Source organism: Anopheles bellator, chromosome 2 (assembly GCF_943735745.2).
Source record: "Anopheles bellator chromosome 2, idAnoBellAS_SP24_06.2, whole genome shotgun sequence".
Taxonomy (NCBI): Eukaryota; Metazoa; Arthropoda; class Insecta; order Diptera; family Culicidae; genus Anopheles; species Anopheles bellator.
Window position 1 is genome coordinate 11,107,078 of NC_071286.1, and position 17,586 is coordinate 11,124,663.

General features: G+C 51.4%; 1 protein-coding gene across 1 annotated transcript; it reads right to left on the reverse strand.

Moving 5' to 3' along the window:
* Nucleotides 1-521: 521 nt before the first annotated feature.
* LOC131208406 (serine-rich adhesin for platelets) lies at nucleotides 522-8,627 on the reverse strand. Its single transcript, XM_058201145.1, has 9 exons — nucleotides 8,166-8,627; nucleotides 7,862-8,080; nucleotides 7,569-7,744; nucleotides 7,358-7,499; nucleotides 7,070-7,279; nucleotides 6,862-6,999; nucleotides 5,100-5,220; nucleotides 3,079-5,040; nucleotides 522-2,909 (listed from the first exon to the last, which is right to left on the reverse strand). Exons 1-9 carry the CDS (start codon nucleotides 8,387-8,389, stop codon nucleotides 2,421-2,423), a joined length of 3,681 nt encoding a protein of 1,226 aa, XP_058057128.1. The 5' UTR covers nucleotides 8,390-8,627; the 3' UTR covers nucleotides 522-2,420.
* Nucleotides 8,628-17,586: the final 8,959 nt, after the last annotated feature.

The window sequence follows — 17,586 nt, forward strand, 5'->3', positions numbered from 1 at the left end:
CTGGTTTTTACCTCTATTTTGTTGCTTATTTCCAAGAGACGATGTAAAATTATAACGCAGTTGTGTTTTATAGAGAGAAGTTTTGTTTTGTAGTTAGTAGCTGTTAATTGCTGTCGCCCGCATCACTTGCCACAGAACAGACAGACAGGGTGTCATGGATTGCACCGCGGACGACCTTTTATGCTGACCAGCGGACCACAAAACCTTCTATTGTTGGCATAAAATGGAACCCATCGTTTCACCAGCACGGCCCCAGGAACAGCAAGAATCAATCAGCGCACCGGGACTGCATCGTGCACGAATGGCAAACAGTGCTCCGGATCGTAATCCGGGTGTATTATGCGCGTCAAGCGATGAGAGTGTGCTGCTTCAAGGTTCAAATCAAATTCGTTTCTCCTAAAATATAGTTAAATTACCCCCTACACAATATAGAGCCCTAACACAGTAACCTGTCCTTAATCAATTTAACGACCTCCCCCCCCACGATACATAACAAGACCAGCTTGTTTGTTTGACTCTGCTGCGCCCATTGTTTCACCTGCGTTGGTTTCGCGAAAAGTATATGGTTCCAATCTTTCGCTTCATATCTACTGAAGGCTTTTACTACCCCATTACACCCCGTCGTGTTAGATTTGCGTGTTGCTACCGCTGCTCTCTACTAATTCTGATTTGCTACTACCTTGTGTGTTTTGATTAAATTAATAGCGAATTTGCTAGTTTGCTAAACACTCACATGTTTGTTCGCTATCCGTGCGCACCCGGGATGTGTGCGGAAGGTGCTGTGTGACTTAATATAAATTGTCCGCTTCCAGCATAACTCTACTCTACGGTTGCTCTACGTTCAGTGTGCTGGGGTAAATAGTTTACAAAAACGAAAGGAAACAGTAAATCATGGATACAGTTCGATCTTCACAGTACACCTAACAAATACCCATTCGATTGCCCACGAAAAGTGCCTTTGCGCGCTACACTTTGTTCGCTCGCGCGTGTAATTCCAAGTGCACAGTCTACTGGCCATCAGTTGGCTCGTAATCATACTGCCGCCCTGTTTGACACCGTTTGATTGTGATCGTTTTTTCCGTCTTTGCCACAATCGTTTGCGCAGTGTTTGTTCGAGTTTTGTTACCGTCACCGACAGGAGAAGTTCTACAGTGAGATCCCGTGTCGCGCCCGTCCGACTCGATAACATCGCGATAAATGCCTATTTTTTGTTGGAAATATGCGGGCTTTGAACAGTGTACAAAATATACATTATATGCTGGGCGAGCGGTACTTTTCCAGCTGCTCGTTTGTGCCGCCGCAATTCTTCATCTATTGGTTCCGCTACTAGAAACAACACACCGGTGTGTGCAACAGACGGCAAGCGGACGTAGAGGTACTAGAAAAACAAAAACAATTACTCTACTGTGTGTGCTATTAGTGTCTATTCTCCCTCCGTAAGCGCTTTCAGAAGGGTTACATCTCAGTACTTTCTGAAGAGAGCGCGCGTTACACAATTCCTAACACACTAACGTAACACTAAGAGTTCAGTAACGCCGTAGTAATGCCGTAGTAACGCGCGTCAGATAGGAATTATAGTAATTAATTGCTGTGCACAGCACATACACGGAAATAAAAAGTAACACACAAAAGAAACGGCTCTTTGTTCGCCCCGCGTCCACATTCCCGTACAGTAAACCTGTTGTCCATTGTGACGATTAGTCGTCGATCGACCCTTCCACAAATTGGTAAGTGTTAATATCAAAAGTACCGATTGTTGGTTTAAAAACTCATTTTTGTTCCAAAATAGTTTCTTCCTCTGTGCCTCTCGCACACTGCGAATCAGGCTCTTCCTTTTCAACCACACCCCAGTAGGCTATCACTACTAGTTGTCGTCCAAAACATCCTGTCGTGCCGTGGTCTCCTTAGATCGGTGTGCCAAAGGAAGGAAGGATACACGACGAAAGCCTACTACCGAAGCTACAACTTAACGTAACGTAATACACACATGCACACTCTCTCTCTCTCGATAATACTTTTCAAATTCTAACCCTGTGTTTGTAAATGAAATATTGCACATTCAGAGTGGCCCTTCTTCACCCGTCGGCGCGGCGACGTTCAGTGCCCTCTCTTTCTCTCTCTCTGTTCCGGATGCTTCCCGGCTAGGTCAAGTAGTGAATGCGATCGAGAAAGCGAAAGAGACACATGCACGGGGAGAGATTCCTGTTCACGCATCCGTGTTCGCGGCGTGCACAACGCACGGCGAAGCGTCGTCGTGATGTTTCTTTGGCATTATAGCTGTATGTGTGTCGATGCGGCGATCTGCGATTGGTGTCACTTCATCACCCGCGAGGGACTCGCTACGGTCTCTCCCCCTAGAGAGCCATCGATGGAATGCTGGATGCTGCCGCTGCGCTGCTATGCCGCCGTGCGAGCTCCGCCTATGCCGTTTTAATAGGAACTGCTGTGACGGTGGACACGGTCACCGCCGAGGCAGCGGCACCGGACGTGCGATCGATCGTGGACGGACCCCCCTTCGCGACGAGGTGCTCGATCGGCGATGGACCGCTCCCGAAACCATCGCCACCACCTCCGCCAGTGGCCTCCGAGCTGGAGAGGGTGGCCAGAAAGCTGCTGCTATGGTGATGGTGGTGGCTTGCCCCATTGTTGTGGTTTATGTCGCCATCGCTACCGAGATGCCGCGAACCACCAACACCACCGCCGCCACCAGCGCCACCGCTACCGAGGCAGTTTTTAATGATTCTATTCTTCTCACTAAAGATCGTCGAATGGCGGCCAGTGGTGCCCGACCCGCCCCCGTTCGGGTTCACGTTGACGCGATCACGCACGATCGAGCCGCACGACTGGGCCTTGTAGAGCCGGCCGCGCTGGAACAGACCGGACAGGGGAACGTAAATTTTCTTATGCACCTACACACGGGGGAAGAGAACACGGATTGATGGGTGTTAGTCACTCGGATGTTGATAATGTAATTTTTGACACACGCAATCTACACGTTAGTAAATGGCAGCCTACGGAAGGAAGCGTGGCCGAAAGAGTGCTCGACTGTAGAAACGAAATGATAGCGACCAGCCTTACCTGAAAGTAACGGCCAAGAATTTTGATCTTCTTTGTGTTGCCACCACCGCCGCCAGCGGCCTTGCCCGTTCCACCACCGTCGGCCGCGTTGTTCAGGGCTTTAGCCAGCTCCACCACGATCTCAATGTCGTCTCCGGATGCCGTCGATGGCGGATCATTGAGGACCTGCGCCGTCGTCACTGCCGGCACTGCCGCGGCCGCCGCCGGATGTTTCTTGAACGTATGGAATATTCTCGCACTGAATCCTTTCGGTTTCGATGGCGCATGTTGCTTCGCTTGGGCTGGACTCTTCGCCGCGCCCACAGTCGCTCGGATGCTGCTCGCAGGTTCACTAGCGATAGAAGCGCTAGCCCCCCGGTCTTGTCGCCTCGGTTCCCGGTCGTCTTCCGCCATTCTATCACAGGATCCATCAACTCCATTGACCGTTGCGTCCACGCCGTGTGCCGCACCGAGAGCCACCACCGCCGGTGTGGTGGCAACGCCCGTGCTACAGCTGGCCAGCTGGCCGCCACCGTGGCCCACTTCCGACTCTTGCACCTCGGTGATGCGATTCAGCGACTGCGATTCGCGCAACCGCGTTTCCACCGGCCTCCTGCGGCCCCGATGCCGGCGAAAGTCTACCTGCGACTGGGACGCCTTCTGTCGACTGCCACCACCACCACCACCACCGGACGACGAAGATCCATCCGACGACTGAGCCCCTCCTCCGCCAGCACCCTGTTGGCCACTGGTACTACTGCCGCCACCGCCGGTCCCTCCACTACCACTGCTGGCAGCAGTGTTCGCACCGTTCATACCATTCTTGAGCTGCCTGCCACCACCGGCACCGGCCACATTACTGCCCGGGTCCTGCGAGTCACTCGAATCATCGTGCGAATCGCGTCGCTGCGTCAACGGCTTAATGCTGCCACCGTCCACGATCTTGTGTGCCCGCTTTTTCCGATTCTCCGAATCATCGTCCGACGCATCCGAACTGCTGCACGAAGCGGTGCGCGATTTGTTGAACCTACTGCGCCGGTGGACGTTGTGTCCGGCCCCATTACCGCCACCGGAACCAGCACCACCAGCACCGGTGCTCCCAACAACGACCGCGGTCGTTCCGTTGGTCGACTGCATCTGACCCGGTGCACGGCCCCCCACGTACTGGCTACGGATGACGGGCCGTGGTGTGGTGCTGGTACTGTCCGAACTGCCCACGTCCGTGCCCTCCTCGAAGATCTCGTTCAGACAGTTGGTCGTGGCGGTCAAGATCGCGTTCGAGCGCGTCGGTGATGGCATCGTCTTGTACTTCGGGATCGTCGATGCCGTCACTATGTTGAGCGTCGGTATCGGGATCGTGATCGTCGAGCTGTCCGTAATGATTTTCGTCGTCACCAGCTCTCCTCCTCCGCCGGACAGATGGTTTCGCATGCACTGATCGAACGAACCGGACCGTACGTTGGTGTTTCCGGTGCTACTGTCGCTGATGATCTTCACCAGCGTTGGCTTCAGAATCGACGTCTTCTTCGGCTCGATACTAGCACCCGGGGCGCCACCACCGCCGCCCGGCACTGCCACCGTTCGCTTCAGCTCCGGCATCGGTTTCCTGTGCAGGCCGCCGCCCGCGATACCGAGCCGCTCCTTCGTGCTACTGTTTTCGCTCGTGATGAGCGTCACGTTACCGATACCACCGAGCAGCGGCGACATCTGCTGACTCTGACCACCGGCGTAGTGGTGGCTAGAGTCCGTTTCATCCACCGCACTGCTCAGCTTCGACTGCTCGAGTTGTTGATACTTTTTCGCTTCCAGTTTCAGCCGCTCTGATTCCGCTATCCGGTCCTGCACCGTCACGCTGATGCGTCCCTCCGAGCGCGATCCCCTGCGGTTGAGCGGCGTTGACAGTTCCTCGTGACCCGCACAGTGAACGTCATCCTCGTCGTCTTCCTCCTCCTGCACGATGCTGCACTTCCGGCTACGACCCGTCTACGGTCAAGAGAATGATGCAAATAAATTCGCTCCGAGCGACCTCGACCTCGACTTACCTGTCCCGAATCAGTTCCCGGTGTCCGCGGCACACTCAGGTGCATACCCAGTGTCGTTGAAAGCAGTCCACCCTGCGTATCCTCATCCTCGTCCACATCGTTTTTCTTAAAAGTTTGCATCCTGTGAAAGACAACAAAGAAACGAACATCCCACCGGAAGCAGAGTGCGCGGGAAGGATTCACTATCAAACATGGGGGGTCATTGGGGGACTTGCTCCGGGTCAGCGACCAAACTCAAGTATGTCTGCTCTTTGTGTGTGGTGCTTGGTATTGGCTGATATTTTATTATCGTCCTTTGACTAACTACCATTTCGACGCCATCCACCATGCTTCCAAACAAAAACCTAGGAATACCCATGCTAAACACTATCATGCAATCGTGCAGCAGGCAGCCTTCACACATGTGGCCCCTCCCCGGGAAAACGAGATACAACAACACTTAACCGGTCGATCGAAAGCCTCGGCCACGGGGGGCACTATATGCAACAACTACAAACAACAATTCACGCGGTCGCGGTTCATTCGGAACGAGTTACGTGCCCAACAGTGACAGATTCCTGGAAGGATAGAGTGTTAGAGAAGTGTAAAGAGAGAGAACACTGCATTAGAGCGGTCGCCAGAGCGCCCGTCTAAGACGCGGTAATGTCGGGGGATGATCGATCGATTGCTGCGCTTACACAATGGGACACGCGCGGCACGTCGGACACAGGCGATAAACGACGATGTGTTTGATACATCCGAACCACTATCGAGTTTAGTTTAATGTAATTTCAATACTTTAGATGCGGCATTTCATATTCCTTTGATCTGGTCCTTATTTTACGTGTGATTTGTAAGCTCTCGATGAGAGGCAAACAATTGCCTTAACAAAATAAAAACAACATTTCAAATAATGTAGAGAAAAATAGTACAAATCCTAATGACACTGGAATTGGCTAACTGAGGGCTCTAGCCGTCGGAGACAAGATATAGTCTGCAACTTACGTTTGAGGAGCAACAACTCGGGGATCAGTTGAATGTGACTCATGGAGCAATACGCTTGAAGAGCATGGGAAGATCCAGATGATCGAAAATTGGGTTCCAAATGAACCGAATGAAAGCCACCAGAAAACCCCAAAAACCACATGTGACATACACAAAATAAAGCCACTTCTACATCGGATTGTGAGTGGCGATGAAAATTGATTAAAAGATCTTGGGCAATTTCATGAGCACTATCAAAATTGGTTGCCGGGCCGGAAATGAAGACAGGTCCAGGGAAACGATTAAACCGCTTCGTTGGGAATTACTTTTTCACTTTTACACACCAGACATGGCTTCGAATACCGCCTTTTTGAGCATCGCTGGGACACGTCCTTGCTGTGCAGCGCTTCAATGCTTACGAAAATGTGACAAAATGGGTTCACAAATTGTCAGCGTTGGCAAATACTTCGAATACAGTTGAGCTTTCCATTTCCACGCTACAAACGCGTGTTTTCTTTGAACTTTGAACAACTACTTCTCAACCTCTACGCTTGAAACGCGAAACCGCGAATGGGTGAAACATGAAACAATCGCGTCAAAACAAAGCCGAAAAAACAGAATGGCAGGGCGCGCAAGCAAATAATAACGAAAATAAACGATGAAAAACTATGCAAACCGTCACCAAGCACAAAGGTACAACAATTCAGTACACAAATCAACACAAAACTAGGCACACGCACACAGCAGAAAACAAGCCCGACTACACCGGAGGCACTGGACGCTGGTCAGAAACGCTTACCGTGCGGAATTGGAAACCGGTAACGTCAGCTCCGGTTTCCGCTTTTGCGCTTCCTCCTGGCGGTGGGATCGCAGTTTTCGCTCCGCCAGCAAGAAATAGGTCGCCGTAATGTGATTGTACTCGTTACGATCTAAAGCCCTACAAAACGAATAAAGGGAATCGGTGAATCGGTCGGATCGCAAAGCTTCCACCAACCGCCGCCACGTACTCTAGTATTTCCTCTTTGGTAGCTATTTTGCCGTTGATCATCTTCTGGATGATCAACGAGTGATCCTCCTCGCTGACCTGCTCGCGGCTGACCAGCGGCAGATTTTCGGTCGTCTCCCCGCAGCTGCCCTCCATCAGCCACTCGTCCTGCGCGATCTGATGTAACGTGGCTCGCTTCTCCGGGGCGCGCACCAACATTTTGCTGATGAGACTGCGGAATAGATTTCGAACGGAGACGTAAGGTTTGTTTTCGCTCGGAGTTCGGAGCGGTGATCGGTGGGAGCCATACTTGCGACATCCATCGGAAACGTGGGGCGGCATCGTGTACTTGCAGTCCATGATCATTGTCAGTGTTTCCGAGTCGTTGGCCTCCTGAAACGGCGGGTGTCCACACACCAACATAAACAGTATCACACCCAGCGACCACACATCTGCGAACCGGGATAGAAAAGAGATTTCAGGAACACGGTCCACCAACGTGCAGCTGAAGCACCACTAACCGACTGCCGGTGCATCGTACGAGTCGCCGAGAAGAATTTCCGGCGCTGAGTACGCCAAACTGCCGCAGGACGTTTCCAGCTTTTGACCCGGGCAGAACTTGTTGCTAAACCCAAAGTCGGTCAGCTTTACGACTCCCAGCTTCTCGAAGAACACCACGTTCTCCGGTTTTAGGTCTCTGGAAGGGACAGAGAGAGTGAGAGAGAGAGTGAGAGAGAGAGAGAGAGAGAGAGTGAGAGAGAGAGAGAGAGCATCAGTAAGCCGGCTAATTTATGCGCGAGACACGACAACTCACCGATGGACCACGTGCAGCTGGTGGCAGTAGGAGATGGCGCGCACGATCTGCCGGAAGTACTCGCGGGCCACATTCTCCGAGAGGCCCTTCTCGTGGCGCATAATGTAGTCGTACAGATCGCCCCCGTCGCCGAGTTCTAGTATAAGGTACAGCTTCGTCTGCGTGTCGATCACCTCGTACAGCCGGACGACGTTCGGGTGCTGGACCAGCTTCATGCAGCTGTTGAGGGGGGTGGGGGACAACAAGAACACACTCAATATGATGGCACAACCTACTTGCGAAGCGGGCGTTCCCCGAAACCTACCGCACTTCCTGGAACAGGTGGGCCCGCGAGATCTCGTCCAGTTTCGTCTTCTCGATCACCTTCACGGCCACCTTCTCGCCGGTGAACACGTGGCGCGCCAGCTTGACAACGGCAAAGTGGCCCGACCCGAGCGTCTCCTCGAGATCGTACAGCCCGGCGATCTTCCCATCGTACACGCCAGCCCGGTTCGCGGCCGCCGATAGGCCACCGAACGTTCGCTGCATGACGACGGCGGTCTGGTGCTGGTGCTGGTCGGAGGTTTCCACAACAGTTTAACGGGTTTCGCGACCTCCACCCGCGAGTCCCGCGCGCTTCGTGCGCCGACTACCCCTCTGCTCGCCCCGCTTGTGTCCGTGTCCGTGTCTCTCGAGACTGCAGCCAACGTAGATCTGCTAGAACCACTACCGGCTCCCGGGTCCGGATTGCTTAAGGAATCTCCTCCTCTCGTGGCCTTGCTGGTCCCGGGGGGACTTTACCTTTGTTGCCGGCCCAACATGGGACACTGTGTGGAAGAAAGTCGAAACAGAAAATATGGTTAGAATGTGCACCCAAAGTACTTCCCCTTTCTTTGCTTCGCATGTTTCCCTGTTAGTTTCGGTAGGCATTTTGTCGCGGCTGCGTTTTTACGAATCGAACCTCTGGAACTGAGGGTCTCGGGGTTCCCATTCCAAAACGACCATATGGTAGGCCACATTCTACTTCTCACCGCAGGAATCCCTGTCAATTCTTCTCGAAACACGATAGGAATGAAATCGATACGGTCCACTATCTAACGGCCTGTTTGTTTGTGGTTTGTGTAGCGAACAAAGGACCGATTTTTATCTAGACCCGCTCTCTATGTGTCCGGAACCTCTTAACCTATTATCTGGCCTCCAGTATCTTCGTCCACACAACTACTGCCACGAAATCGTACGGCGCAAGTGGAGAGCAGAATTCAATGGACACTGCACGGAAGCAGTTCCAACTGACCCTTATCATATACTAACCCACCGGGAAGGTGAATCATGGCATTGCGTGCGATCGATCGTACACCCAAAATCCTAAAACGAAACAAAAAACCTCATTTTCGATGGACCAGACCCGTGGCGTTGTTATCAGCGTGTGCACGGCAAATGACCGACCGAAGCCTATGCCGATAGTGAGAGATGTGCCGCGGGAGACGGTGGTCAGTTCAAAGACCTTGTCACAGCTGCGATAGACCTGGGACGGCAACCTTGAGACACTAGGGACCTCACCGCCGTAGCCGCCGACGCCACCAACATCTCACTTTTTATCGGTCACAGCCGACCCTGTCCGGGTGAGTGTGTGAAGGTCGTCGTTCGCACCCTTCCTTGCCGCCGCGAGTGGGTCGCGAGGACTTGGCAGCCAACGACAACCGAAAGGGTCCGAACGGATGAGACTTGTGGGAGAGTTTCCTCGGAATCTACAGAAGAAAGCGTCGTGAAAAACGTGGCCGCATCTTGACGACGCGCGAAACTGGTAGAGAGAGCGAGCGACCCAGACCCGGACCGAACGAAAGGGATCATGTTGGGCATTTGAGGCGGGTAAGGGAGGGTCAGAAGAGAACTATCCGATGTACAAAGCCGACCAAAGCGTGAAGAAGAAGGTGTATCTATTTTTAATTCATACCGCCACCCCCAAGAGAGGGGCTTCGAAAGCTGCGGGCGTAGGTGGTGCTCTGGTGGTGCGCTAGTAGCACATCATCCGTTCCCAACATCGACCGCGCCCTTCCCATCCGCTCTTTTGGGCAAAAAAGTTAAATTTAAACCCACCGCAACAAAAAGAAAATCTACACCGCGCGGGACGATGGATGGATGTTGCCCGAACGAAACTGCGAATGAAAAATCGTGATCAATCGCCGCGTTCGTCCGCGGCCACGAGTGAGTGCTATTTTCATTCAAGCTTTCAATTGGGGGTTCAAGGGGGGTCTCCTCACCCACCACGGCCCCCCGCAAAGGGCGGCGGTTCACGTTGCTGCTGTTGGCTCGGCGAACACACGGTGAACTTCTGCACCACCCAAGGGCACGAGGCGGGGCGTGGGTAGCAGTAGCTTCGACATTCAAACAGACAGCACCGGCGGGCAGGTTCTACGATGAGGAGTTTGGAAGCCGCCACATCCGGTTCGAGAGTACGGTAACGTTCGGGGTACCGCGGCCCGTCAATACTTTTAGCATGCTTCGATGAATCCACAGCACCCATAACTGTCATGGCAGGGTATCTTCACGCGCGATTTCTAGGTTATGGGAGACTAGCTGTCAATCTGGGGTCCTCCTGCGGGTTAGCAGTATATGATTGAACTTAATTCGATGTATTCGATTTATTGGATGATTTAATGAAGATTTCCGTACTTCATGTACTACTATGGTCAAAAACTATCAGCAATTCGCTTCGGTCCGAAAAATTCTTTCTAGGAACTGGGGCCTTTAACACACTCCTCGTTTTGGCTCCTATCTCAACTAGTGACTCTACACGGTGCCGATGTCTTGAGTTTAGCGAATAGCAAAAAATCACACGGTACTAAATCAGACGATCAAGTTTGTGACGAAATGATGACGAAAATGTGATGCAACATCTGCTTCGTGAGGTAAGACAACAACCATTTGTTTCTCCACAAATCGGGTCCCGGTTTAACTCACACTCCGTTCTGAGACTTAAATTTGTTGGAAGTTTAAGCCGGTTGATTTCCGTAACTTTTCCGACACAGTAGTAGGTCTGTCGGCGGCCAGTTTTCTGACTAAGCGCGGCTCGGTCTACGAACGCGCATGTATAAACGGGTTAAAATTTAGTACATGTGTCAAACTCGCTAAAGTGGCACCATCTTTGCATTGAACAACCAATCAGCCTGCTTTGTTGAAGTGCGTTAAATCGATCTAACTGTAAGCGGGCCGATGCCGGGGGACTCACCACACAACGACACGCACCTCGCTTCTACCTCCGAATCCCTTAGCGCACAGCTGTTGAGGCACTTGGAAAAGGCGGATTCGCGAGTCGCAAGAGTTTCCACCACGCACAACCGACGGCGACAGAAGAGAGGTGACACCGTTTCGCTCCCCAGCCTCTGCGAAACCTTGAAATGTGTCTGCGAATGTGTTCGGCGAACAGCAGGCTGTGTGCTCGGAAAATGGGCGTTTTGGCGTCCATCTGCGTTTGGCAGCCGCCAGAAGAACATCTCGCGTGCTGAAAGACAGGCAGACGGGCCCGACACCTGACCCCCCGGCCGATTGGCCCGGGTTTGTTGAGGTTATGTAATGCTGCGCCGGGGGTTTGGCAACTGGCCCTGCGACACAAACGCTTACCACGAGCGTCCCCTTACCCCTTCCCACGAGCGTTCTTGCCAAGGTACACGATGACACTGAGAGAGAGAGAGAGAGAGAGCCAAGGGATGCTGCACCGAGCCTGAGGTTGATATTGACCCGGTTTGTCTGGGGGGTTTTTTTGTCCGAGGCAATCAAGAACTCTCTTCAGCGAAACACCTTACAGCTCATCATTCATTTGAACGCTGCTGCCACGGGTTTGCTGACTGAATATCCCTTTTTTCGCCGTTTTAAGCACAGATCAGAACCCCCCTCACCGACGAGTCACACCCGTCTGGGCACACACCTTCACAAGAAGCGAACTTCATTCAGTAAACCCATTCAGTGTGTACCCCGCCACCGAACCGGAAACCGGCGGTCGCCCTCTCCCGTACGTATGTGGGTTGGTTGTGCCGGGTTGGACGTCGTCGTCGGAAGCGAAGCGGAATGTGGGTTACTGCGCTGCTTCTTGGAGTGTTCCCTTCTTGGGGCTTGATTACCCATTAGAGCGCACACGCAACCCGGGGACCGTAATGTTGTGTCTTTCTTGGCTATCATTGGCTCGCCCAAAGAACACCCACAGCCCGGTCGCTAATTCTGTAGGCCGCCGACACAACCCCTGGACTGTCGAGGGGAGAACCAATATGGATTTACGGTGTTCGCCCGGCGTTTTATGACCACACCACCGGACCAGCGACCGGAGACCTGGGTTGGGGCCTGGGCCTTAAAAAGGATTGTGCAATTGCGGTGGATGCACAAGGTGCACATAAATAGTGAGACCACTGCAGCAGCACGAGCAACAGGTTCGCGACACGACCTGTGTGTAACGGCGGTTAGATTAGGACCATATTTGGTGCGTCCCGAGAGCCCTAGAATTGGCAGCACGCTTGGCCTGGTTCGCGCGAACCAGGCCGCAATGTTCGACCCAACGTCTCTCTCCTACGCGATGCTCCGCCATCGCTCCGTGGCTTCCGTGTAGTTAAATTAATCACACACCCACCGGCGAACCGGCGGGGTTATCAGGGAAATTTTAGCCCAAACGCCGACAGCGACAGCGAGCACCTCCGCCAACGTTGGAGGCAAATTTAATTTAAAAGTAATTAAAACACGAACCCCGACGACCGACGGGTCTGGTGGTCCACTCTCGATCGGTTGCTGATGCTGCTGCCGTGTGCACCAAACGGTTTTTTGATTATTATCGCAAGCTGCGTATGGTGCTGTGCGTGGTACGCCCCCTAAAGCGAGTGCTCCGCGTGGGCATCGCTGAAAGGAGTTCGCGATGCTGCAAAACGGCACCCGAGCATCGATCGATTTAGAGCGATGGTCAATCACATTATAACGCATCGCAGTGCATTATATCGGCAGAAGCATGCATTTATACCGGGGAGACATCTATTGACCCTCGGGGGGGCGCTTATTGTTTAAAGCATAATAAAATCGTTCCACGCTGGTGCACCAAACCAGAACCAATCCATGTGACTTGTTTAGCGAACCTCGCCACTGGAATTGGGAAAACGTAGAACTATCTGCAGGTAATACCTGAGGCGTACGGTGGGCCTGTACTACGGGCTTCGAGAATTGATTACTTCGTTATGGACAGTGGGGATAGCAAAAGCTCCTTGGCTGCCAAAATTTCACGATTCTCGGTACGGTAGTTTCCGAGCGTCTGCCCGGGGCACGGGCTAGGAAACGGAGCTTCATTTATGTATGTAACACATGGGCTGAAAAGTCCCGGGCCTAACACACAGAACGCGCGGCTAGTCTTATTGCATTCTTCGCTTTTTCCGTTAGTACTAAGCTTGCAAAGAAAGCTATTAAAATTGCATGATATTGTACTCGTAAGTTTGCGAGATATTAAAGAGTGGCACCACTATTTTTGTTATATTCAAAACAATGGATCAAACAGAATTTCAAATTTTAATATTACACTACACTATATACAAAACTTATAACCTACACTTATTACAAAAAAAAGCTCATCGATAAGAAATTTCGTAGAAACTGTGCCTTATTTTGAGATATAAGATAAATCGTTTTACAAAAGTGCTATGCAAATTTTAGAACGGCGCCAGAATGATCGTGTGGCTCTTGATGTGATGATTGTCGTTGATGAGTAAAGCCAATTTAGAACCAAGGAAAATGCGTTTTCAGTCTTAGGCTCGGGACTTTTCAACCCATGTGTCACAGATGCCATATATCGCTTAAATGAATTGATTGAGAATCTATAATTATCTCACTGCATCCTACGGTTTCACAATGTTTTGGGCGATGACTTTTAGTACAAAAGCACTAAAACATCGTCCCTTTAGGACCTTCCTATCGAAGCAATCAAAGCGGATGGGCCGTAACTCCACAGACCAACTTTGTTCTAATTCATTCTAGTTCGTTACACATTTTATGGTCAAAATATGTTTGGTTTCAAAAATCCACATCCACGTACACCTAATCCCCATTTACGAAACAAGATAAAACGACAACCGAAAGCCGGAAATAACCGCCAGCGCAGGACGACACCAGGACGCCGCCGCTGACGAACAAGTGAGACAACTTTCACGCACAGCCGTCCGTAGTGAAGTTGTATCCAATTATGAAATCACGGCCCAACAAAACGTGACAGCCGGTACCGTTTCACGACGTCGTACAGGCTTCTTTTGGCGTTTGGCGACCACTACACTAACGGCTGCAGTCTCTGTTCCCGCGGCCAACGGTGCCGCTACAATGAAACACTAAATTTGATACATCGCTGCCACCGCTCCTGCTGCTAGTAGTGTGCACGCCCGCCGTGAGGTGGCCGTAATTTTTATCCTCCCCCAGCGAGTGTGATCGTTGCACCGGCGGGGCACGTGTACCCGCCACCGGTTCTCTCGTAATCCGATTTTAAGCAAATTCGCACGACAGAACCAGGGTCCGTTTCTGAATGCACGTGGCAAAATTCGAGGCGGACAAATTGTGGGCTCGAGCGGACTTGCTTGCTAATACGATGTCGCCGCTGTAGCCGACGCTTCTTCGGTGGATCTTGTACTAGTAGCAGCACTAGCTGGCCGTCCGTCACAATTTCACCGCCCCGGGAAGGAAGTAAAATGACGCAGGTGACGTGTGGTACATCCTCTGCCGGAAATGGACACTTCGTCTCCGGCTCCGGAACACGCTGTCCATCAGCACGGCGGACAGCAACGTGCAGCATGCCACTCACCCATCTGTTACCGCGGTTCCTGATACTTGAGACCGGCGCGCAGCAGAAGGGAAGCAGAACGCCATAATGGCATTATGTCGGCGAAGACAAAATGAAGACACAGACATGTCGCTGCGTCGCTGCTGCTGCAATTTAGCAATTGCCTAGCCGTTCCATTATTCCACACTTCATTTTATTGTTTACACTTTTTAACTCCCTTGCCGGTTGAGGTTGACCTAGAACGAGGCCCTTCCTTGACGGTTCGAATCCTACCCCCGCCCGGCTACTGGCTACTTCTCTGAGTGTGCAACAAATGGGGCTAAAAATAGACAACACAAAACTGCATTATCGCGCACTCCACTCGTATCGGAAGTAGTTTCTCAAAAGAAAGGACCCCTCCGGGTCCGGATGTAGCAAAAAACTAGAGTGGCACGCGAAGAGAGTGTGGTGAAAGCGACAGACAGAGGGGGGAACTAGTTTGATAAATAAACAAAACCGGACCGCGCGCGGACTTGTTGTAATCCCCGATGGCCCCCCTCGAAGGGGGAAAGCAAGGGCCATCAACAAACAACCAACCGACCACCACCAGCAACATCATGTGGCGCGTGTATTTTCGACAAGTAACAAGCAACAAAACTGCAGCAACCTCAACCTCATGTTTTTGGAACGCGCCAACCCTAATTGCATCGGGCCCTCCGGGTGGCTGCCCGGAAGTGTGGCGTTTGGCACGTGGCGAAAGTTAACCCATCTGTTGGGTAGATTCAAAACGCTCCACAGGGTGCACGAGGGGAGAGTTTACAGTTCCCTCTGACCGTTCGCGATGGAGTGCAATGAAGAACCGGAATCGGTTCCTGAGGGAACCCCAAACCATGAGCCAAGGCCGAGACAAACTTTCATTCAATTCACCATTCAGCACAGCTGATGAGAGCGAAGCAAACCTTCCCATGGCAAAAATCTTTTCGTGAAGGAGCGCAGACGGCTCGCTTAAAGAGGAGGCAGGCTAGGCCATGCCTCTGGAGGAATCCCTTGGTGGTAGCAAAAGGTTTAGAGAGCTTTCTAGGGACTCCTTCATCCAACGTCCGTGCCTCAAACGGGGCCTATCACGTCCTTCTGTTATCTAGGCAGGCCCTAGCAAACTTTACACAGGCTGGTACGTCGTCAACCATTCTCGTGACATTAACCCTAAGTCTATCTGACGATTCACCTGAGAAAGGAACAGTTTTCCTTTCGCGTCCGACCAGGACTCGAATGGGCATACATTGTTTTTCATGTTCCAGCCGACGGCTCAAGTGGCCAAGCGACCACTCTACTAAACGCTTGTTTCCCTTGTCACTTGTTCTCTTTTTGGGTCAATAAGATTAGCTTTCAATTCCTCAACTACGGTGCGCTCACCAAACGGTGGAATGGAAAACCTTGAAACCCCCGGCCTGCCTCGGCAATAAAATTATACTAATAAAATCATAAAGCTATTGGACGGCGGCAGCAATGCGCGTCCACAACGAGCGCCAGGGGCGACTTTCTTTCGGCTCGAAAGTGACCCAACACCGGGGCGACCACATCAGCATCCCGTTCGACGAGTGTCCTCGAAATGGACATCTCTCCCCGCACAGATTTATGGACACTACTACCAAAGGGGGGACACCATCACTTTCCTGTCGCGAGCCCGGATCAATTGCGGATGGGAAAACAGCTCCCCCGTACGTGTAGGTGTTCACAATTTTCCCACCAAGGACTCTATCAAGCCACACGCGTTTTGGGGAACGCCATCTGCACACCATCGAAAGCAGGCGCGCCCCCAGAAATAATTTGTCACATTCGCGCAACAACAACAACAACAACAACCGCCGGCCAAAAAGTGAAAGGCCGCGCTTGGCCGCGTGCAGAAACGCGGAGAATGAACCGTGGATTAATTAATTGACCACACATTCCTTTCTCTCTCTCCTTCGCGGCGGCGTATGAGTATTTCGGTATCTCCTGCCAGCCACGACGCGGAACGCACGCAAAGTGTAAGTTATGGTGAAACTCACTAAACCAGAACCAAATGGCCGGTCAAACGAACCAAACCGAATCGAAAAAAGTAACGCGGCACACACCACGTAGGAAGCGGCAGGAATTTTTGGGAAGCTGAACATAAACAAAAAGGCATAAGAACCATCTCCTATTTATGTCACGGTTATGTATGCCGGTTGACAGAAGGACAAACCCCGGGGAACGTGTAAACGTCGTCCTTCACCTGAGCGGACATTTTATGTCGCTTCACGAACGGTCAACGATAGTTCTATCAATTCCACTCACTTTCGTACGCTGTGCGACGTTAAACCTCAAGCTAAATGCAGAATTAAGGATAAGAAACGCTCAACGAACATACATTCGTCGTTCGACGAAACTTGTTCGACGAACAAGACATTATATACTATTTGTCAGCTTGTAAGACGGCAAACAGTTCGAACAGTCATTAGTATGAGTTTCAACGGTGAGTAGGTAAACTAGTCTCTTCCGTGCATGTCATTCGGTGTACTTTGTAGAATGCAGGCAGGTTTGCTCTTGATGGCATTTAATAAAATGGTTTGATGGCTTTAACACCTTTCTTACTGTGACAGAAGATACTATAGACTGACGAATTGATGGTATGGTTCAACTGCCGGAAACCTAGAAGTTAGTGGCTCTATGACTGAAAAGGTGACCAAAATTTGATGAAAAATAAGATTCATTCAAGAAGAAACAAGTCGTATTGATGAAAATTTCACCCTACAACAGTTACAGCGTTCCACAAGGCATAAGTAGTCATGTATAGCGCCCGGGAACAATGATTTTAAGGTCCTAGACTATTCACAGCCTTGTCCAGATGTTGTCCCTTGTCCGGTTGTTCGCAATATGTATGGTTAAAGCTTTACATTTGGATCAATGATCCTTAATCCTTAAATCAATTACCCCTAATATAGCAAAAGTACCTTCT

Excerpts from the sequence above, each read along its gene's own strand:
- LOC131208406 (XM_058201145.1), bottom strand. The coding sequence starts at position 8,389 with ATGCAGCGAACGTTCGGTGGCCTATCGGCGGCCGCGAACCGGGCTGGC. Across the intron at positions 8,081-8,165 it reads CACCTGTTCCAGGAAGTGCG|CTGCATGAAGCTGGTCCAGC; the intron begins GTAGGTTTCGGG and ends CCCCCTCAACAG. Across the intron at positions 7,280-7,357 it reads GTTTCCGATGGATGTCGCAA|TCTCATCAGCAAAATGTTGG; the intron begins GTATGGCTCCCA and ends TCTATTCCGCAG.